This window comes from Pelodiscus sinensis, chromosome 4 (assembly GCF_049634645.1).
Source record: "Pelodiscus sinensis isolate JC-2024 chromosome 4, ASM4963464v1, whole genome shotgun sequence".
Taxonomy (NCBI): domain Eukaryota; kingdom Metazoa; phylum Chordata; order Testudines; family Trionychidae; genus Pelodiscus; species Pelodiscus sinensis.
The window spans coordinates 69,614,405-69,637,877 of NC_134714.1; the positions used below are offsets into that span (position 1 = coordinate 69,614,405).

At 44.2% G+C, this 23,473-nt stretch overlaps 1 protein-coding gene across 2 annotated transcripts in view; it reads left to right on the plus strand.

Annotated features, from left to right (window-relative positions):
• Positions 1–23,473, plus strand: part of MAP3K9 (mitogen-activated protein kinase kinase kinase 9) — a 63,392-nt gene that overhangs the window by 14,856 nt on the left and 25,063 nt on the right. For both annotated transcript variants that reach the window (XR_012903472.1, XM_075927313.1), the window contains exons 3-4: positions 13,167–13,347; positions 20,551–20,699. Coding sequence is in view for 1 of the 2 variants with exons in the window: in XM_075927313.1 (XP_075783428.1) it covers positions 13,167–13,347; positions 20,551–20,699 (330 nt within the window). In the remaining variant the exon portion in view is untranslated. The remainder of the gene's footprint in view (positions 1–13,166; positions 13,348–20,550; positions 20,700–23,473) is intronic.

Genomic DNA, 23,473 nt, shown 5'->3' on the forward strand with positions numbered 1-23,473 from the left:
TAGTTTATTGATAATGTGTTGGACAGGTTTAAGTTGGGGGTTGTACATTTCTATCTCTAGACTGCAGGGTTTTTTCGAAAAAAGTAGCCTTTTTTCGAAAAAACGTCACCTGTGTCTAGACTACAGACGTGTTCTTTCTAAATTAAATCGAAAGAATGCGGCTTTTCTTTCGATGGCGGTACTCCTCATTTCACAAGGAATAACGCCTTTTTTCAAAAGTGTTCTTTCGAAAAAAGGCGTTCTTGAATGCAAACAGGGCTTTTTCGAAACAGAGCATCCAGACTGCCTGGGTGCTCTCTTTCGAAAAAGTGGCTCACTGTTTCGAAAGAAGAGGTTGCAGTCTAGACGCTCTCTTTCGAAAGAGGCTTTTTCAAAAGATTCTTTTGAAAGAGGTTTGAAGTCTAGACGTACCCTACGCCAAAGTCCTACTTTGCGTTTCTAATGTGGAAGATACTATGTTAATGTTTTCATTGCCCATAGCATAGTAATGTCACAAGTGTTTGGTGAAGATCCATTTCTTCGTGCTCATGCCTGTGATACTAATTGTCATATACTTGCTAGCAGTTAACACATACCACATTGAATACAGTTTTGTCAAGGGTAAAAAATCCATCCTATAGCCCCAGAAATACTGGCAGCAACCCTGAAGGAAGTGCTGAAAGTGGAATTCACAGGTCTTTTGCTCTCCTGTATCTTGCAATTTTCTGTCCTTTTCAGTGCACTCCCTCTGCTAACATCACAATGTGCACTGTGCCATTATTTGATGCTTGCCAGCTAGTCCCAGATGAATGCAGGTTTGAACTGAATTAGCAAATAGGTTTCTGGTACTCCATGTGCCTGTCTCATTTAGCAACACCATGCATGGATTGATGAGATGTATTGAAGTGTAACCTGGAGAGTGCTAAAATCTAGCCCCCTTGCAGGATTTTCTGCTATCTCTTGCCTGCTTCTGAGAGAATACACTCCAGGCAGATGTGGGGAGACACAAGACTTCCCAGATGTGCCACTGTGTGACCTTGCAAAAGCGACGAGGAGTCCTGTGGCACCTTATAGACTAACTGAAGTGTAGGAGCATAAGCTTTCGTGGGCAAAGACCCACTTCGTCAGATGCATGTCAGATGATGTGTGACCTTGGGCACATCACTGTTCTGCTCTCTGCCCAAGTTTTCCCATCTGTAAAAGTGAAGTGCGTTTCTTAAGGCAGAGTGTGCGCCTAATGAATCGGAGGGGAAGTGAACACATGAGCTAAGGATGTGTGATTCCCAACTGTCAGAGACATACTTGAGCTTAATCTCATGGAGTTAGAGAGCTAAACATGGTATCTGCAACAGCAGTATAAGATGAGGGACTAGCTATTCTGAGTATGAGTTTAGGAGTGCAGCTACTAGCTTGTCTGTGTCTGGGTGGCTAGCTTGGATCCCATGCTACTTTCTGTTTTTAGCATGCTAGCTCCATGAAAACTAGCTCTAGCTGGGAATTGCACTCCCTACCTGCCACTTACTAGGAGCAAATAGTTGAAGTTGGGTACAATTCTTATTCTTCAGCTGTGTACAGGGAAACTGTGCTGGGAGCAGTAGAATGCAAGGGTGTCTTTTCCTACATATTTTCAGCCCTACAGCATACCATGGAACATGCTCCTAAGCTCTTCTGCAAAGGGCATGCACATATGTCTTTGCTTAGTTACACATCACAGTCAGCGATCCTCTGGTGAAATATTGGTTTTGTTCAACATCTTTATTAATGGCCTGGATGAGGGGATAGATTGCACCCTCAGCAAGTTAGCAGATGACAGTAAGCTAGGAGGAGAGGTAGATATGAAGGAGGGTATGGATAAGGTCCAGAATGACCTAGACAAATTGGAAGATTGGGCCAAAATAAATCTTCTGAAGTTCAACAAGGACAAGTGCAGAGTCCTACACTTGGGCCGAAGGAATCCCAAGCACTGCTACAGGCTGGGGACCGATTAGCTAAGCAGCAGTTCTGCGGAAAAGACCTGGGGATTACAGTGGATGAGAAGCTGGATATGAATCAGCCATGTGTCCTTGTAGCCAAAAAGTCTAATGGTATATTAGGGTGCATTAGTAGGAGCATTGCCCACAGATCTAGGGAAGTGATTATTACCATTTACAGTAAACTTCCGATAATCCGGCACCTTTAGGACCCAGGAGGTGCCAGATTATCAAATATGCCGGACTATAGGAAGGGGGGACTATGAGGGGTCTGGGGTGGGGTAGAGTGGGGGGATGCTCCGGGCTTCCCGGAGTCAGCCGCTGGTCAGTTTCAGCAGCGGCTGACTTGGAGAAGTCTACGGCAGAGCAGCTGGGGTGCTGCTGGGTTGGTCCCGCAGCGCCGAGGGGCAACGCTACGGGACCAACCTGGCAGCAAGCACCCCAGCTGCTCTGCCCCCAGCTTCCCCAAGTCAGCCGCTGGTCAGTGCAGCAGGATGGGAGAATGGTGCCCCCCACTCGTAAGGAGCAGCTCAAGCCAGAAGCCCCACCCACACTGACCCAGCACAGGCCTCGCCAAGCAGATAGAGCAGCAGCAGGCAGAGTTGGCCAAAGGAGCGGGGGGCGGGGGCCATGACGGCCATACTGCCTGCCATGATCCCAGAAAGTAATTTCTATAAAACCTTTGTTACTGTATAAATGTTTAGTATGTTATAACAAAATCATTTTAGCAATCACTGTTGCCACTCAAATTTTTCATTAACCTCTCTTATGCACACTCATTGCGTGCCTATTTTGAGCTCCTTTATATTTAAAAAAAAATTGTGGTCCACATTTACAAAAAAAGCATACACACAGCCCACACAGAAATTCCTGCGTATGGGCCTGGTCAGTAAGGTTTGAATCCTTTACTACTTCCTGCCATGACTCTTTCCCTGTCCAAGCCAGTGGGGTTGGTGTGAAGTGGGGATGCAATTTTCTATCTGATCATCCCCTACAAAGGCTTTTGGCTTTGCATGTAATGAGTCTGGCCTTGTTACTGATGGTAGAAAGTCTTCCTCATGCTTACAGATGGATTTTTTAATGCTCCAGTGGTGGAAGCTGAGAGCTCTGGTTTCCAGCTCTAGGGTCAGAGTCCAGGCTGGATTACCCAATAGGCAGACTAACCACATGCTTGGGGCACCAGCAAAGCAGGGGCACGCGCGCGCGCACACACACACACACACACACACACACAAAATTTTAAGGTATAATATTGTTTTTATTTTGAATTACATATGGGGGGGGCACCATAATCTTTTCAGTACTTAGGGCCTCTAAAGGTCTTAATCTGGCCCTGGGCAGAGTAAGAAAAAAGATAGGAGCAAGCAAAAATGATTTTGTCTTTAAAACCTGCTTATGCTTCCTATTCCTGTCCATAAAATGTACCTTTTGAGACTCTCCGCTATTACAGGAATTCATCCAGCTGAGATCTCTTTCCATTTGTCGTGATCCCCCCCATGCATATGCTAAACACTTTATGTCCAATAAACCTTTATGTGTACTGGGAGGGGAGGGAGTCTCTCGCTCTCCATCACTCTCTATATGAAACAGTCATACTTCTGAGACGGGAGACCTCCTGCTCTGTTCAACAATGCCATGCACTTTCTTGAGTAGCTCGTAATACCTGAATGGCTATGCCCAAATTGAAGTGTTGCTGTATTACTGGAGTTTCTGATCCATAAACAACTTGTAAGAAAAAGAGGGAAACCTTTCTACAGCTACCACTTAATAGGCAGGGCTCGACAAATAATACAATCTACTCACCCATGGTGAGTAGATTGCAACCTGGAAGAGCTAGATATGGGCGATTGGCAAGCCCTATTAATAGGGAATGATGAAGAGCAGATGGTATTTCCTTCTCTGTCTGCAGCAGTCATAGGGTTGCCAGGTGTCCAGTTTTCTATCGGACAGGCCAATATTTGCACCCTCTGTCCGGTAGAAAAATTCAGAAAAATGTGCAATGTCCAGTATTTTCTGAATTGCCAGCGGGGAGCGCCAGACGGAAGCCTGGCAGGGGCGGGGGAGTGGTGGAGAGGCAGGGCCACGATTGATGCTGGGAGCCCTGTGGTCAAGTGCAAAAGCCGGGCAGGGCGGGGTGAGTGGCTGGGACTTCCAGTCACTCCCCCCGCCTGGCTTCTGCACACAACCAGAGGCTCCCAGCGCCAATCGCGGCCCCACCTCTCAGCTGGGAGCCTCTGGTTCCATGCAGAAGCTGGGAGGGGGGAGTGGCTCCCAGCCACTCCCCGCGCCCCCACGCGGCTTCTACTAGCAACTAGACGGAGTGCCTGCCGGGGGTGCAGCCTGTTGGACTCCAGCTGCGGCCAGTGGCTGCACGCCCCTCCCACCAGCTCTGCCTCTGGTCCCCCCTCCTCCTGCTCAGCCCCACCAGCCCCCAGTCTCCCCCAGCTCTGCTTCCTGCCCCCCCCTTCCTCCCAGCCAGCCCCATGGCACCCAACCCTCCGCCTTCTTCCAGCCCCGCCTCCTGGCCAGCTCCACAGCCCCTGACCCCCCCTTCCGGCCCCCTCCCGCCCCCTTCCTCCTGGCCAGCCCCAACCCCAACCCCCCCCTTTCTGTTCTCTTCTCCCTCTCCTCCCCCAGCTGCCCACAATCAAGTGTGTCCAGTATTTTGGGGGGGAGTGGGGAGTCTACCTGGTAACACTAGCAGGAGATGTAACCTTCCCTTTCCATAGCAGAATGGACATATTACCACCTGTTCCTCAGCATTCACTTCTATGCATGTTTAAACCTCTTCTGTGTCTTGATTAGTTGTTAATAATAGCCTGCATTACCATAGTAACAGAGTGCCTCCTGCACAGCTCATTGCTCTTCCTTTCACTTTGGCTGCCACTAATACACACACACAATGAGCACAATTATTGTAGAAATAAGGATATTCCCAAACCAAACTCTGACTATGGTAATCTTACTCCTTGCTTATCAGCATAACTGTGAAGTAGTGTTATTGCAAGGGTTAAACACAGTTTGGAAATTAAGTCTGTTGGTGAACGTGTTCCTTAATAACCTTGTAAATAAAATGGAACTCAATCCTTCGGTAGCTCTTATATTGCTATTTTATATTTACTGAAGTATAAATATAATAGATTATATTTCAGTGAATGTTATAATTACTTCTCCATCAGTTTCTCAATGCCTTCTTACATTTGAACAATTGCCCATGTAGCATATGTGTAATTTAATGCCAGTTTATGTGAAGCAGTTCATTTTAACATGCCCACTAATGTGGGCATTATAGGATGGAAGCCTTAGGCCCCAGTTCAGAAAAACATCCCTATTTAGGAAGGATGCTTAAACACGTGCTTAGGTTCCTTAGAATTCAGTGGGACATAAACTAAGAGCTTTCCTTATTTGCGATCTTAGGGTGCATCTACACTGCACCCTTAGCCCAAAATGAGCTACACAATTTGAGGTATACAAATTGCATAGATTATTTTGAGTTAATTTCAAAATAGCTTATCTCGTAATTGGGCGCTGTCAACGTTACGCCAAATTTTGAAATAAACTGCTATTCCAAAACGTCCCTTAATCCTCATGGGACAAAGTTTACAGGGATGTTGGAATAGCGAGCCTGTTATATTTCAAAACACTGTAACAGGCTTGCTTAAAAGATGCAGCATAGCTATTTTGGAATAACGGAAGTGTCCCAAAATAGTACTGCTTTGTAGATGTACCCTTAAATTGTAAGATCTCTTTAACTCAGGAACCTTGACTATTTGCATAATTGTGCTGTGTTTGCCTGTGTCAGTTTATGTATTCAATATTACAATGATTGCATCCGAATGTAAAAAGTAATCAAATTACTGGAAAAAATTGAAGTTCTGTCATGTATGCAGAATTAATGTACCACAGTATATGTCTCTTTATTTTCAATCATTAATGTTTTGAACGTATTTTAACCACACCAAGAACTTTGTTGTATTCCTTATACTAGAAGCTTTACCTAGTATTTCTCTGGCCCTTCGGGGCTGGAGGTGTGGGGGGTGCAGGAGTCAGGGCGGGTGGCTGGAGGGTGTGCAGGGGCTCAGGGCAGGGGGTGGCCAGTGGCTGTTCTCCAAGGCTGGCCCAGGACTAGTGGGGGCCATGCTGCTAGGGTGGCGGTATTGCTCCCTGATGATGGTGGGGGCCATGCTTGCTTGCTGCCCCTCTGTGGTCAGTCTGGAGTATAGCTGTCTCTGCTACCAGATCCCTCTCTTTCTGATTGATGAGAAACAATCACATTCCATGCACATCCCATTGTCCTAGCACAACCAAACCCTAATCTTGCTTTAAGTTATGATAAAAGGAAGCTGCATACTGAATTTGATGGTCCTAGCTCTTACTGTTTCGGAAAAGTTCTTGAACAAATGGACTCACAGACAGACACACAGATAGAAAGACAGACGCACAAACTTTCTCAAATATATAGTAGATTGTGTGTGTGTGTGTGTGTGTGTGTGTTCTCTCTGGCTGCAATAAGGGCCTGCTTTCTGAAAAAGTAAGCATGAAATTGTAAATATAAAAAGTATTAACTTTACTTTCATACAAAAGTGCAAGTATGACTATAATTGACCAGTTGTGCTTGTAAGTATGTAACATGTAGGGCCCTGCACGGATACAAAATTTGTAACTATATCCATACCTGCATAAATGAGCTGCATGCAGATATCTGTATCCACATCTGTAGATGTGGATACTCATGGATGTAAAGCAGATATCTGCGGATTTGCAGGGCTCTAAAAATGTGTATTACGAGTAATTGTCTGCAAACAGCAAAAGTGATATTGCTTATTGCATTAATTTATTTTAAGGTTATCACCTACAGTTTGAATTAGTTCACATCAGTAAGGTGAATGGGATGGAAAGTAATGACTTCCAAGCTTGAGCTGCTATTATGGGCCTAGAGATAACTTTCTGCAAGGCTGAGGTAACAGTATTGTTACCTTCCATTGTAGTAATTTTTGCCATTTCACAGGAAGTTACTAACTTGCACTTAAAAAAACCCTTAATTTGCAGAGTAATGAGAGGATCTGGCAAAAACTGATTAAACTCTGCAAACAAGTTGCTTCCATTATTTTTACCTATTTGTGAATTAATGGGACTTTCTATTTGGAAGATTGTTTTGTGTGGCAAATACTTACTTGCAATCTCTCTTGTGTGTTAATAACCTGAAATCTGATCCTGAAGAAAGAATGTGCATTGGAGTGATAATGCTGGAGAACTTGATGGCTATTTCTGCAAACCTTATTTTCCCCCCAAAACATCTCCCTTGCTTTAATGGGCGTGGAAGACATTTGTTGTCCTGCATTGTCTTGAAAGGCAGAAGGTGAAAAGTAGAAACTGTCAAAATGAGTACACTACTTCTAAAGTGGAAGTTTTCAAATACTCTGTGCAAATCATGTATTCATGAGCTCAAAACCCTGTATATTGAAACTTTACAGATCTTTTAGATTTCCTGGGAAAAGGAGTATAGGTTGTACCACCCTGAACAGGGACTCTCTTATCTGGGAACATCTGTGGTCCAGCAGGGGAACAGATGTATCTGGACCACATAGCCCAGGTATAGAGAGGTCTGGCCACAGGATAGGACAGTAGTGGAGGGAGGAGGGAGTCGGTGACTCAGCTGGGAGCCCCATGTCAGGGGGAGGGGGAGGAAGCACAGTGGGGAGTTTTGGTCCCAGCAACTGGGCAGTAGCAGGGGGCCAGTCCCGGCTGAGCTGCTGCAGCCTAAGCAGGGGCCAGGGAGCCTCATCAGTACATCTCTAGCAGTGGCCAGAGAGCTCCAGCTAAGGGAGCCACAGCCAGCCAGGCAGCAGCGAGCCAGGCTAGAGTCCTAGCCAGAGGGGAGGGACCTCCCCTGGTCCAGCAAATCCCCTCATTTGGGACCAGTCAGGTCCCGAGGGTGCTGGACCAGGGAGGTCCAACCTGTATTAACTGTAAATCAGATTGAGTCTGTAAGACCCAGAGCTGTGTTCTTTGTTGCCCTCAGCTCCTGTTGACTTTCCTTTGAGTTCAGTGCTTTGCACATGGCAGGATACGGTTTTTAAATAAGGAAGACTAAATTCAATGAGAATTTTCTTGATGTGACCAATATGGGTAGAAAAAGTAGAATTCTATGTAGGTATGTTAAGGACTGGTCAACAAAATAGTCAACTAGTTGCTTCCGCCCCCCCCCCCCTTTGCTGCCTTTATCAAATAGAGGCAGCAAAGGGAGGGAGAAGAGGGGGGTACTTCAAAGTGACAGCACCGCATGGAGCCCAGGGTCATCTGGGGACTCCCTAGCTGACCCCAGGATCTGTGCAGCGCTACCCCTTTGAAATTCTGCCACAGCATTTCAAAGGGGCAGTGCTGCCCTATCGACTAATCGAATAGTCAATGCAAAAATGCATCGACTATTCGATTAGTCAATTACACACTACTTAACATCCTTAATTATATGATGTGGGGGATGGGTAATATTTTGTGACTAGACATTTCTAAATCCATTGTTCAGTAATTTAGACAACTGTTAATTCCTACCACCGTTTTGCATTGACTCATTATCACTGAACTAGGATATTTTTGTAATAGTTGATATTTTTCAAAACCTCATAGCACTCTACACCCATTTTATAGGTGGAAGACTAAGATACAAAGAAGCTAAGCAAGTTGACCAGGATTATACAAGAAATTTTGACAGAACCACAGTCTCCCGAGTCCCCATCCTGTGCTCTAGTTACACTTGCTTGATTTTTTTTTTTTCAGATATTTTGGATTATATAGTGATAAATTGGCTCCTTGGTGTTGATTCTCATTCTTTCTCCTGTTCCTTTTTGGTAGATGATATTTGTGTGCTGAAGGGCTATAAGAATGTAATGTGCAGAACGTAGAATTAGGCAACAAAGTTCTCAGAATACTGCATCCCTGTTGTAAGCCCTCACTTTGTGGTGTCTGACCCAGGCAGGTACCAGTCCAACAGAGCCACTGTGTTTGTTCTGTTGAGGGCGAAGGACGTTGTTCTCTGTTTGCAAGTTATAATTGATGTAAAGCTGAATTATTATCAGCTTAAGTTCTGTAAGTTCCCCTTTTGGTTCCCCCTTCCTGAATGAATGCATGGTATGTGTGGGAAACAAATGTGCAATGTGTGATGAACTTTTGCTCACCTGAACGTGCGTGCACACAGCCCTGCACAGAGTGCACACGGCCCCCTGCACAAAGAGCACACGGCACAACAAGAACATTGAGGAAGGCATATGGACCCAGAAGCTGCACATGGCCTGTACATCATCGATACATAAAAGAGGGAGAGAACCCGAAAGGGGGATCACCAAGCAGGACCTCCCGAGGGTGCCCTCTGCTCTGATCGCCTGGCCAACGAACCGGCTCCGGGGTCATCATGGGATGATACCAACAGCATGAACTCAGCACGAACCCCTTCCTGAGCCTGGTGCTCAGCCTGTATTTCGTTGGACTGTAAGTGTAATTGCAGACAGAGAGAGTGAGCTTCCCCTTTCCTCTCATTCCCAGAGTAGGTTAAAGCAATTAAACCATGTGCACTCATTAACTCGTGGTTCCAAGATTAGTTGCAAGTAAACTCGTATCTCCCAGGATTCCTTCTCTCCTTCCCCCACTTGCAACAGCTCCATCCCAGGGATAAGAAGGATTTTGTCTGATTCAAACTCAGAGATCATGAGCTGGACCAGCTCTGTGGGGATATAAATAGATTGGGACAAAGAGCTGGGGGAGAAGTGGGGAGAATGAGATTGAAGATCCCAGTGGAGAAAAGGGTGAGGAAACTACTGGCAGTGTGTGGGGAGCAGGGGAGAGGGGAAGGTAGAGTGTGTCTGGATGAAGAGGTTAGAGACTGGGACTGCCTTGCCATAGAGTTTGCGAATAGGGCAAGAAGATGGGAATTGTGGGTGGCACACAAGGAGACAGGTAAGAGAGTAAAGAAAATGGAAATGTGATAGGGACAGGGATTGATGGTGTAAGGCTTGCAGTCAGGCCCGCTTACGGGGAAGGGAACAAAGGGGGCAATTGCCCCTCGGCCTGCAGTAGCAGCAGCAATGGCCAAAGACTTGGGACCTTTTAAATTGCCACCAGAGCACTATGATTGAACATACAGTTCCCCATCCATGGTGATGTATAGACTGGCTTCTGTGCGCAGAACTCAAGCATGGAGAACTGCACCAGTCCCTCTTGGTGGAGATGTGGAAATCTTAAATTCTCCCAAATACGGTTTTCCTAAACTTCAGTCATAATACAGGTGCCCTATGACTGTACATGTAAACATCTGATTTCACACACACAAACAATGCATCCATACAGCAAATGTGATTTTTGTTACGCCAGCTGTTGGAAGAAATGATCATCATATTATTTTACACAGTTGACAAGTTATACTGCACAAGTTACTGTTGCTTTCATAAGGTTTAGTGCAAAGACTTGTGTATGGACACACATCCACTAGAATTAGATTGAGAGCTCCAATGTATTTGATATACACAAATGAAAAGCTGTTACATTATGCTTACTTTCAATCAGAACCAACCTCATTCTGTATAAACTTGTAGTCTACAGGTGCTATGTAAGCCACAATATCTCATTTCCGACTTCTTGAGCCAACCAATCCCACACAAGTGAAGGGATTCTAAAGTTTGCAGAAAAACATGGCAGGACAAAAATGTGCCCTTATTTGGGCTGATGTAGTTGTATAAATGAATACTTGTTCTGGATAAAGAACAAAAAAACCTTATATGCAGTGAATCCTAAGTAATACAAAATCCTGCATTCATCCTATCCACCATTCTTGTTCTGTATGGTAAACTCACATTAATTCTGTAGCAAAGATCCCTTTTATTACAGTGCAGTATTACAACAGACTAGGAAACATGGCAGCTTTACTTAAATAAAACTGGAGGTGCTTTCAATTGAAATAAGAAAAATAATAATAAAATCAGTGCATTAGGCCCCTATGGTGCTCGTTTTGATATTAAATACAGTGCAGCTTTGCTCTTCCCACTGTTTCCCATATACTATAGATTTTTGCAGACAATGCATCATTACATCTTAAAAGTTGCTAAAAAATGAAGCCTTGGGCACATGAGAGAGTGTCCACTTGGCACATAGGAAGCTGTTGAAATTAGGGATGTCAACGTGTAGTTGACTACACAATTAACCAGAAAGCCTGGGCTATATCAGAGGCAGCAAGCCAGGGTGGGGGAAGGGAGGCAGGAGCCGGTGCCCATGGGGAGACATCTTAAAAGCGGAGCCCCAGCTCACCCCCACCTCCTTGCTGCTGCCTCTGATAAAGAGGCAGCAATGGAGGGGGTAAGGGGCAGGTGGGAACCAATATGTAAGGGGAGCTGGCTCCATAGCGCTGCCTGTCCCCACCTGATTACCTCCCACGGAGGCAGCGGGGGGGGGGGGGGGGGGGAGGGGTAGGCAGGAGCCAGTGCTCAGGGAGAGCTGTCTTAAAAGTCACCAGTTCCATGGAGCCACAAGCACCGGTTCAGTGGAGCTGCCTGCCACCTCCCACTGCTGTCTTTATCAGAGGCTGCAGCTCAGTGGGGAGAACAGGAGAGGCTGCTGCAGAGCAGCCTTTGCCCACGGCGGGCCCAGGCTTGCCACTGACAGAGACTGCTCTGTAGGATGTCAGTCCAGTCTCTCCGTATCGGAGGCAGCAGCATGGGGTGGCAGGCAGGAGACGGTCAGTGCAGGGAGATGGTCCCACCCCCGGAGACTATCAAATAATCGTGTAACCACTAAATTTTGATGCGGTTACTCAATTATTCAATTAACTGATACCTAATATCCCTAGTTAAAAGTGGTGTTGGATTGTAGAATAGACACACTAACTGGATTTTTATGCTAAAATGATTAGCAATATCAACATTAACTGTTTCACTTAAATTGTCATCTTTAAGTTTCAGTGTTAACTCATTAAGGTGAATGAAGTGGTTCAAACTTCTGTTTAAGGCTCTTTACAGACTCAAGAAGACAACTTTGTATTGGTTTACATTTGGTTGGCTTTAAGTTTTAAAATTCTAGTTTTTGTGGTAGCAATTACATTTTTTTTAAAATTAAGCATCTGAAGTGTAGTTCCATGTCTGGATTTTGCGTAATATTCTGAGCTTTGTCAATAGGTAATGTCCATGATGGTTTAAATTTGATTTCATATTGGAGTAGAATTGTAAAATCATTAACACATTGGTCATTTCAACCGGTATTAATCTTACTACTTATGTTTCTCTTTGTTCTTGCCTCCTCCCTGCACTCCATTATGACACATCACATGCAACTTACTTTGCCAAGATTTACAAAAGTGTCTAATGATTTTGGTTGTCTCAATTTTAGTGTTACCAACATGAAGCAGTTTAAAGGGACTTGATTTTCAGAAAGTACTGGGCATTCATTCTTTGAAAATCGAATATTTTTACAGTGTGCCAGATTGGACACCCAAACTCACTTACAATTTTTAAAAATCCTGATCTGAAGATGAGTGTTTTGTTTAGCCATTTCCACTCAAATGTATTTTTAAAAGTAAGTGTATATCCATCTGATAAGAATCTCTTCTAAGCAGTTCATGAGAAAGGCATGGCATGAGAAAGGTACGATAGTTGTTTTGCTGTGTAAGGATTAATTAGAAATTATATACCAGGCACCACCCCGTTTTTGGATTTCTAGAAGTTACAGTGGTTTACTTGCCTTTACCAGAGTAGTGCAAACTAATGGTTCTTATTAGCCTCTTGTAACTTTTTAGTCTTTGAGATGCTACTAGACTTAATTGTTGTTTCTTAAGTTTTTCCTGTTACAGACTCACTCAGCTATCCCTCTGAAGGTTATCTACTCGCTGTCCTTTTTTTCTCCCCCTCCCCCCTTATTTATTCTTGGATTTACACTTCCAACACTCCGGTCATCTGAAGAAGTGGATTGTGCCCATGAAAGCTCATGATACCATCTACATGTTTTGTTAGTCTTTAAAGTGCTACTAGACTATTTATTGTTTTTAAGTTTTTCCTGTTACAGAGTAACTCGGCTACCCCCTGATATTTATATAGTATGTCAAATGGCTCTTACGTCCTATCTCCTGTACCTTGAGTATCTTGATAGATTAAAAAGCAAAGGACGCATATTTCCAGCATCCCAGAAGTGCACGTATGATGTTATAATCCTATTTCATTTCCCCTTCCCCCTTTCCTCCAGTATTGTTACTTGAAAAGGTGGAAAATGGAGACCTGAGCAACAAGATATTGAAGATCACGGATTTCGGCTTGGCCAGAGAATGGCATAAAACCACCAAAATGAGTGCAGCTGGAACATATGCCTGGATGGCTCCTGAGGTCATCCGCTCCTCCATGTTCTCCAAAGGCAGCGATGTGTGGAGGTATTGATTTGTCCCTGAGTGGTTGGATACTAAATGTTTAAGTGCTGGGGACTGCCTGGCAATCTACTGTTTGCTTACAGGGGGGACTCACGTCTGGGGCAGGTGGTTGGGTGTAGGAGGAGGTTCAGGGTTGGCACAGGGATTCAGGAAGCAGGCTCTGGCTGGGCACCATTTAACATGACTTCCAGGTAGTAGAGCAGTGAAGTTAAGACAGGATTACTCCAGCCCTGGCCCTGCACCACTGCTAAAAGCAGCTGGCATGTATAGCAGTGGCTCCATGGCGCCATGTGCTGCCCCACATCTACAGACACTAAGCCTACAGCTTTTATTGGCCATGATACCCCATTATTGATCAATGGGAGCTGCAGGAGTGGTGTCTGCAGGCAAGGAGGCTGCAGGGACATATCAGCCACTTCCTGGAGCAGCAGTTACCACAGGGATAATGACTCCAGCCACGACGGGATAGGCATTTTAGAACTCACTACTCAAAGAATTCAATTTAAGTGTAAGAAAGGAATGGAAATTATGAAATGCACAGAGCAGTCAAAAACCAAAAATAACCCACTTTGCAAGCAGTAAAAGAAGTAGCAACAATCCCCCACATATGTATGGAGTCGGAAGATGAGAGTGAAGGACTATGTGTGTTTGTGAGAGTGACAGACACACACATTGTGTGAGAGTGACAGAGATTTGCATCGCCAAGCTCCCTCCATCCCCTTCTCTCAGTGTGGAGATGGGTTACCGAAGTGAGGGGGGAGGAGAAAAATCCTGAGATCAGTGCCCCCCCTTCTCCCTTCTAAACCCTGCAGTGCAAGCAAGAGGCCCCCAGTGGGGCAGCTCCAAGGCACAGGGCACAAGCAGCATGACAGTGGGGGGATGAGCAACAGAAGTGCCAGCACTAGATAGCTTCCTGGACAATCCAGTCAGGCTCATCTGTCAGAGGCTCCAAGAACTACTGGTAGATCCTAATCTACTGGTTGGTGACCATGGCCCTAGTTAGGCTTGCTGGTAAGTGCTAGATTTGCACTTATCTAGCATGCCTGCCTTACTATTAACACTTATTCTTTATGTTGCAGTAGAGCATGGGGCTCCAGTCATAGATGATGAGTTGATGGTAGCAGTTCCTATCCCAATGGATGGGTACTTCTCTCAGGTCCAGCCACTATCTCAAAATCACTAATTAACCTCTTTGTTTGCAGTCTTAGCAGAATAGCCAAGAAGTCAATAGTGTATCTTTAAACTCCCTTTTCAGCCTCAGTGTTGGTCCCTCCAGGTCAGGGTTGAACAGGGTGGGGTAGGGAAAGCTAGTGCTGCATGCGATACCTGTTCTGAGCATAAAGTCTCCCAGGGTCTCAGTCCAGTACTATTCACCAGCACTAATATATCATCAATATTTTTAAAAAATGAAGTGAGATTTCATTCTTGATAGACATTGATTTCTCAGTGGGTCATACATTGGGGAGGTGAAGAAACTAGACTGGGGGTTGTATTTTTTTTGATCCCCTGTCTGCTTTTGCTGTCAGTTTGGGGGAGGGAATTCCTTTTTCATTTTAAATGCAGACTCTTGGGGGAGGCAGAGATGGGAAACAGGGCACTATTGACATTTAAAAATAAAAACCAGAGAAGAAATTAAAACCTTTGAATAAATTCGGAGTTGCTACAGGGGAAGGTGGCGGTACTACCCAGCCCCTCTGACTCTCTCATAACCCACTGAGTAGGATTGAACCTGATGTTAAATGGCTTAAAGGATTACTGGATCACTAGGAGATGATTAATTATTCATGCAAGTGTTGGTTCACTTGGGTGTACAGCCAGTATCATGTGGTTCCTGTTTTAATTAAGCCAAACAATACTACAGAATGCTGTAAAAAGATCAGGACCTCATCTGCTCTCATCCTTAATGGGGCTTGGGCCCCCCTCCTGATGGTTTTTCTTTTGAGTGTTTTAATCTCTTCCACCCTCCGGTTTCTGTTTTGTGACCACCATCATTCTGCTTGAAGAGAGGCTGAAAGACAGACACTGTGTTTAATGTTTGTCAATATTGCTTCTTAATTTGTTGGAAAAGTGCAGCCTTCTATCACCATTTGGGGCTGAGAATGTTGTCTCCAGAGAATTCTGAGAACTCTGTGGAGATGGCGACAGGGTTGGGAGCAGGAATCAAAACTGTATCTCCTGAAAGCATTTAAATTCAGCATGGGATTGCTAGAATCCCGTATTTGCCTATCTTCTCTGCTTCTTGAAATTTCCCAGCAGAGGTAGTATCATGTTCATAATGCTTGCTCAACAGCTCTGGTAGGAGCAACTGCTGGAGAGTGATACTTTTTGATGGGAATTTTACTCTGTTGCTACTCCTGGATGAGGAAGAAAGATCTATGTGCAGACTAGCTTATGTGATCTGTTGCTGGAGCTGCTCCTTAAGGGAAACAAGAGGGCCAGACTACTTTTTGTATTAAGAGGCTCAATGGGACATTGTCTCTTTTAAACCTCTGCATATGTCTTATAAAACTGAGTGACATGACATAGTAGTATATGGTATGTTGGGCTGTGATATGGCTTCTCGCTATATTATGTCACATCAGTTGCTAAGTCAGAAGCAGGATATGATTCATATTCCAACTTCACATCACTTAAACATTTCCCTTCTGGCTTAAATTGGATTTGATGCTTTCTTCCCTTCATTTATGTTGGTGACAGTGCTAAATGGCTGCTCTCTTTCACTCTAGAGATATTTTAGTAATAGATGAAGTAATAGATATAATTTGAAAAATGCTTTGGGATGCTTCTGAATGAATGTTAAATAAATATTACATTGTGAAGGACATAGCAGTTTATGTTCAGTATATCACATGCTCTGTAGCAGTGTTTATTAAACTGTGTTTCAGGGAACACCGGTGTGCCGCGGAGAACAACAGAGTTAAAAATGGCCACTTTTGTTTTCTCAACAAAAAATCCTTGGTGTTCCTCATAAAAAAATTGTTTGGTGTTCCTCGGTCTTAAAAAGTTTAAGAAACGCTGCTCTGTAGTGTCACTGATGGAACACACAGCACATCTGAGTGTCAGCGTGTCCAGTGTCAGCGTGTCCAGTACAGACACATCTACCTGGTTCAAGAAATTTCAGGTTTTTCCAAACACGGATCCCTGTTTGCCTGAGGATAAAGTCTGGGATGGTGTTTCACTGCAAAGCATTTCCTTAACCATAGGATGGGGGAAAAAAACCTCTAACAGCTCAGTTTCCATAAATGAACTTGCTGCATCAAACATTGGTTAACTGTCACCCCTGCAGGCAAAAGTGCCTCTGTTGGGAGTGCTTTTTCTTGTGATACCATTATAGACTATGGTGAATGTTCAAAACCCAGCACAGTTGCCATTAAATCAGATTTGTCAGACCCTCTGTGACAAGATCCTTTTACCACAATGGTGCCTCCTGCTGGTCATCAGAGGGATTGGTTCTGACAACCAGCGTAACTTCTGCAGGTGATGCCTCCCTCTCCCCCCATCATCTTTGCGTGCAAACCCCCTTCAATCCAAGAACCTCAGCATCATTTTTGTGACTCGGCCCTCTGTTTGAGTCACCATCCATATTTCTCCATTGCAGGGATGGGTACTATTTTTCAGTAGTCAAGCCATTTTCCCACATGTGAATGGAAGGATCTGGGCTTGCCCACTACCCTGTGTCCTGACCCAGGGACCCTGCAGATAGAAGCCTCCTGATCTGTCTCCTTAACTTCCTTCAAGGCTACTTCAATTCCCTTGGCTGTTTTCCTACAGCCCTACTACGTTCTTCTCAGGGTATTCAGCTATCAAGTTCCAGCAGTCAGCCAGAAGCTCCAACTTGCTCTCCTGGTCCCTGCTAGCAACTGCTGAGTCCAAGTTGCTATCTTTGCTGCAGCTAGGGTTGCTAACTATAATAGTACAAAACCAAGCACTTTGCCCCACCTCTTCTCTGAGACCACGACCTCTTCCCCAAGGCCATGCCTCCTATTCACTACATTCCTCCTCTCTTGGGGTGGCTTGCTCTTCCAGATCCTCACTCAAATTCCCTGGGATGGAACAGGTTGTGGGAAGGGGTGAGGGCTCTGGCTGAGAGTGCTGGCTCTGCAGTGGGTCCAGGGATGAGATATTTGGGGTGCAGGAGGGACCTCTGGAGTGTGGGACTTAGGGATTCAAAGTGTAGGGAGGACTATGTATTGTGGGAGGGGGTAAAAGCTCTGAGGTAGGGCCAGGGATGAGTGGTTCACAGTGTGGGGGGAGGGGCTCTGGGCTAGGGCAGGATTTTGAGATGCAGGGGTGTGAGGTCTCTGGGGTGAGTCTAGCAATGAGTGGTTTCAGGTGCAGGAAAGGACTCTGGGCTGGGGAAGCAGGGCTAGGGCTGGAGGGGTTCAGGCTCAAGCTTGGGGTATGGGCTTACCTCCAAGCTGCTCCCAGTTGGTGGTGTTGTAGAGCTAAGGCAGGCTCTCTGTCTATCCTTGCTCTGTCCTGCACCCCAGAAGTCGCTAGCAGTTCTGGTACCTAGGCAAGGTGGTGGGGTTCGGAGGCTCCACATGCTGCTCTCTCTTATGCTCCCCCGCTCCTATTGGCCATTTCCTGGCCAATGGAAGTGCTGAGCTGGTGTTTGGGGCAGAAGCAGCGCATGGAGCCATGTTTCCCACCCCAAGCCTATGAGCTGGAACTTTTGGATGCTTCGCAGACACAGCATAGTGCAAGCATTGGTGGGAATTAGTCAGCCTTAGCCCTGCAGCATGGCCATCCAGACTTTTAATGGCCTGATTGGTAGTGCTGACCAGAGCTGCCAGGGACCCCTTTCGACCAAGCGTTCTGGTCAAAAACTGAACACCTGGTCAACCTAGTTGCAGCCTTCTCGAAGCACAGTTCTCACTCGTTGGGCTCCCCACAGACTCTCACCTGGCTCTGCCCTGCTCTCCTTGTGTATTAGTTGTCTGGGCCCTGACTGGCTGTTCCATGCAGCCTCCACCCAATTGACTGCTTTCTATGCAACTTCTCTAGGCTGCTAGGAAGACTCACCTCCCCTGCTCCTTTTTGGGAAAGTGTGGCAGGTCCCTAAGGCTGCCATTAACTCCTTCAACTTTGGTATATGATGAACACTCCATCACATCCCCGCAGGTCTGCCAACTCTATTTTTTTTCTCCTTTTTTCTGCTATATTGCTGTTTCTACCACTAGACCATCTGTTTCCCCTCTGATACTTGTCTCAAGGTTCATTGCAGAGGGGTTTCTTAGGAAATTAGAAAATCATGTGTGTTTAACAACAACAAGAAAGGCAGAGCACTATAGTGTTCATAAAATCATCTTCTGTATCCCTAACTTTTTTAATAATTTAAATTATCCAGGTGTAGATTACCCAGACTCTCTCATAAGATTTAATTCTAAGGTTGGAATTTGTTAGGCTTACTACTAGGGATCACGTTGACATTTTTGTCAGGAAGCAAACATTCCTTGTAAGGAAAAAATAGTAATGCCTTTTTATAAAATTCCAAACTCAGGTTGGAGACTTCCAGATGTCATTTTTAGTTTCTAGGAACACAGTACTGTTAAAAACTTCTTGATTTTCTACATTATCTTTTGGAAATTTTCAGAGTTAATGAAATCCTTAAATTAGAGCAGTACTAATAGGTATTCCTTCTTCCCATTTTTGGCACACTCGGCCATGAAAAAGAGAATAGGACTAACATTGAAAGTATGTTATATCAGTGACTGGTTATGTTTAGATTTATACACCTATACTTATACACCTAGCTAACCCTCTGCTCCTCACAAACACAACCAGCTTTCTACATTGCACTTTTGTTGTAGCAGAACTTTAAATGGAGTGCCATCCGGTTCTGAAGTTTTGTACTTGAAAGTTATATGAAATTTATGCAAAAATATAATTTGTCAGGCTTGATACTTCTCCTCCACAAGTTAGGCTGTTTGGTGGGTTATGCCACTAACACCCCTTTTTAAAGTCCCTTCTACCTCTTCAGTACTCAAGTACTTTGCAGCAGTGGTATAACAAAAGGTATTTATTTCTGGAGGACCACATTTAATCATTGATAGTCCATGTTAAATTACCACAGAACTTACTTCTACAGGTGTGTAAACTAGAATCATCAGAATGATCACAAAGACCATAAATTGGTTTGTCTTCAAAACAAAAGATAAAGCCTAGTCATTTCTTTAATCTTGCCATCCCAAATCAATAAAAGCATATTAAAGTTATTCCCTTTTAAGGGATGGAAAAGTGTAGAAACCCATCAAGGTGTGAGTAATTTGGAATTTAAGATACTTGAAAACTACAATAATAAGCATAATAAAAACACTTGGAAGACTAAATTCTATCTAAAGAAAAGATTTCCAATCTTTGTACAGATCCACATAGACTGTTTTGCCACATGCTCTTTAAAAATAGTTTAGAAGGGAGAATTAAGAAACGCTTTTTTTAAATTGTGCAAGGATTTACTGCTCAAAATGAAAATGGTAAACTATTTGTTTTTGAAGCGTTAAACCCAAATTGTTGTGATGTTGACTGTGCTCTCATAACTCTTGACAAATTAGGAACCTTGTCACATCCTAAGGGGGAAAAAGAGTTTTCCGAAACAGGAATTCAGGAGGAAAGAGGATGCAGAGATTTATATTGGCTAAGCAGCCCACAAAAGCAGATGGTCTGTCTGCGGACATACAGGCAGTCCCCGGGTTACGTACAAGATAGGGACTGTAGGTTTGTTCTTAAGTAGAATTTGTATGTAAGTCGGAACTGGTACATATTGTAGGGGAAACTCTAGCCAAACATTTCTCCAGAGCTCAATTTTATTCTCCCACACTTCACTTCCCTCAGTCCTTTATTCTCAAGCTGAGGTATCTGCTGAGAAAAGCCTCTCCACGTCTCCCTGGTCTGCTGGGGGGGCGCGCTAGCTTCGCGTCTCCCTGGTTTGCTGGGGGGAAGCAGCTAGTGCAGGGATGCCTCACCCCGTTTGTAAGTAGGGATCCGATGTAAGTCGGATCCATGTAACCCGGGGACTGCCTGTACTTCTATTAGTCTATTTAAATTTTTTCTTTGTAAGAGTTATTTTTAAATGTTGTATTTATTTAGTGTCCTTTATGTGTGAGATAGTCTTGATAAATCAGAGCCTCGTGCCCTGTTTTGGCTTGAGATTTATTTAATGTTTGTTATAGCCAAATATACACTTTTCTGTCTCTTTTCCAATAGTTATGGTGTATTGCTTTGGGAACTATTAACTGGGGAGGTACCATTCCGAGGAATTGATGGTTTAGCAGTAGCATATGGAGTTGCCATGAATAAACTTGCCCTTCCAATCCCGTCCACGTGCCCAGAACCTTTTGCCAAACTCATGGAAGGTAAGAGCTAACTGCAGTGAGAGAGAAATGTTTGTCTTTTTCTTGAGTGCTTTTGAAGTGTGTCAGTTTTTGTAGATTTCAGTAGCTGAGACCCCAGAATTAAATGGCTTTACTCAGTGGACCATGTTATTATAGAAACCAGACGGTCTGCTATGACAGTTACTGTATTATAAGACCTTTATGCTGCAGAAATAAAACCTTTGTGAAGAGTAGAAGGGGACATTCTTGTCATTGTACAGCCTTGATTATGGGTGATGACCTTACCCCAAACCCCATATCCAAGTACCATCACGTTTGGGGTATTTGAATTCTAAGTCTGTTGAATTCTGCAGCTTGAGCCTATTGCTAGCTAATACTATTCTATATAATCATAATGATTTAGTGTAGAGGTCTTCAATCTGTAGGGGACTTCAGGGGTCTATCAAACCAGAGAGCAGGGTCAATGTTAGACTCGCTGAGGCCTAAGGCTGAAGCCTGAGCCCCATCACCCTGGGGCCAAAGTTTGATCAACTTAGCTCTGTGGGCCTCCCTGTGTAGTAGTGCCCCAGCCATTTGCCTTGCTTGCTTTCCCCAATGCCAGGTCTAATGCCCCCTAGGGGGCCTCAGAGTAACATTCAGGGGCACAGTTGGAACTGAAACAGCCCCCACAGGGGGGCAGGAAGAGAGCACTGCCAAGCTTTGATCTTTGCTCTGGCCCCACACTGACTGTGGCTACTGCCCTTGTGCCCAAGGACCTGACTGCCTGCCTGAGGCTCTGCACCCATCCACAGCTGCAGGCCTCCTCCCCTGCCAAGGGTCTGCTCCTGTCCATGGTCCCAGATATGGCATCAGCCTTAGCCCCCTTGCCGCATCCGAATCCCCCCCCCCCCACTGCCCCCTCCTGGAGCCCTGGCTCCACTGCTAGCTCTGGGGATGGGGGTGGGGCGGGGCATGGACAGAAGTAAGGGAGGATACAAAGTAAAAAGTTTGGGGACCACTGGTCTGATGCAGGGGCTCCCAACCTTTTTCTTTCTGAGACCTCTCCAACATGTTATAAAAAGTCTGATGGATTCTCTGGCTATTTTAACTCTGTAAATATCCCCTGAGTCATCTATTTCAATCAAATTCTTAATTTTTATCAAAATATGTATCTAGAATTCTAAACGAATGCTTATCACTCCTATACTATGCCTTATAGCTGAGGCTCTCAGTGCTGTACAGTCATTCAAGAATTAAACCTCACAACCCTCCTGTGAGTCTGGTAGTATTACCTCCACTTTACAGATGGGGAATATTGAGGCACAGAGAGGTAAAGTGACGTAAGTGTCACCAAATGAGTCACTGGCAGAGCTGAAAATAAACCCGGTTTATATGATTCCATATATGTTGCTGGGGTAGACTTGCCTTTGACGTAAGTAGGTGTCACTGAGAGGTTTGCCTACTTCTGGAATACTTTTATCTAATTTCTCTGTCCTTTGATACAGATTAGAAACACAGTTCAATTAAAAATCTAGAATTCTGTGTAATGTTTTGCTAAAACAATGAGCCATAGGATGGCAAACAATAGAATTGCAGATACAATACATACATCTTCATTATTACAACTGTCACCTTAAATAACAGTCTGGTTATGAAATTAGGAGCAGTTTTGTCAGGTGGGTGTGATACCAAGAACTTACTGTAAATGCACACTGAAAAGTATAATGGTAAGGATAAAAACAGTGTAACTTGTTCACTGAGATTCCCCTGGTCTGAAACACAGGACATGCTATGGGAACAAATGGGTATCAGATGGCATGCTAGTGAATTTAAATACACCACAAAGAACGAAGTGCAAGAAACTGTCTAAAAGAGCTAATGATAGCATAGAGCAACCATAGTTTCAGTGTATTTTACACTGACAATTTTTCTTAGGAGAAGAGATTCAGAGTTTCTTAAAATCAAATGTAGGTGTTGGTTGAATAGAAAATATTGGGAGTTGTTAAATAAAGTTGTATGCACTATATTTGAACTCAATACCATGATCAACCTCCACTTCTACTTTTGAATCCAAGGAGAACATCTTGAAGGGAATAAAAAAGCCATCACTTTCTTCCCCCTTTGTCAAAATCATTTGTCAAAAGCATCATTTCCCTTTCTGGTGAACTCTAGTTCCCCTAATGCTGATTGTGCTTTTGAATTACTGCCCTGGTGGTCTTTACTGAGATGACAAACATGAACTTGCCCTCTTCAGAGAAAAGATTTGTAAGTTATAACTGTCCTCATTAGTGCAGATAGTGGAAGATCTGGGCCTGGGAAAATAAGAGCCATGGACCACCTGCATAGTTATCATGCTCACTCATTCATGCACTTGGCTGGCTACAGTACTTTGTTTTACACTGGGACATGTTTACTTTGTCATGCTTAAAAACTAGGTTAGAGGGGCAGGGATTATTCCATTGACCATTTTTCTGTATTGCCCATCGTCACTAATTGCTCAGCAGCAGGGAAGCTGTGAAGCAGCTTTGGACATCCCTGGTTCTGCACATAAATATTAGAAGCATCTTGTGAGCTGTTAAAATAAAAAATGTTTATTCCTGTATTGCTTTTGGGACCCAATCAGATACATTAAAATCAGCATTCTGACACGCAAAATCTTAGTATCAAAATTCCAGAATGGAGAATTGCAATAATTTCAAAATGAAAACATAATGCAAAACTAAACTCCCAGCAGAGTCAAAGGGGATAAGAAATAGGAGTTCAGATTAATCCTTGGTGCATATGTGCTAAATTAATAGAATTATTGCCAGAATGAA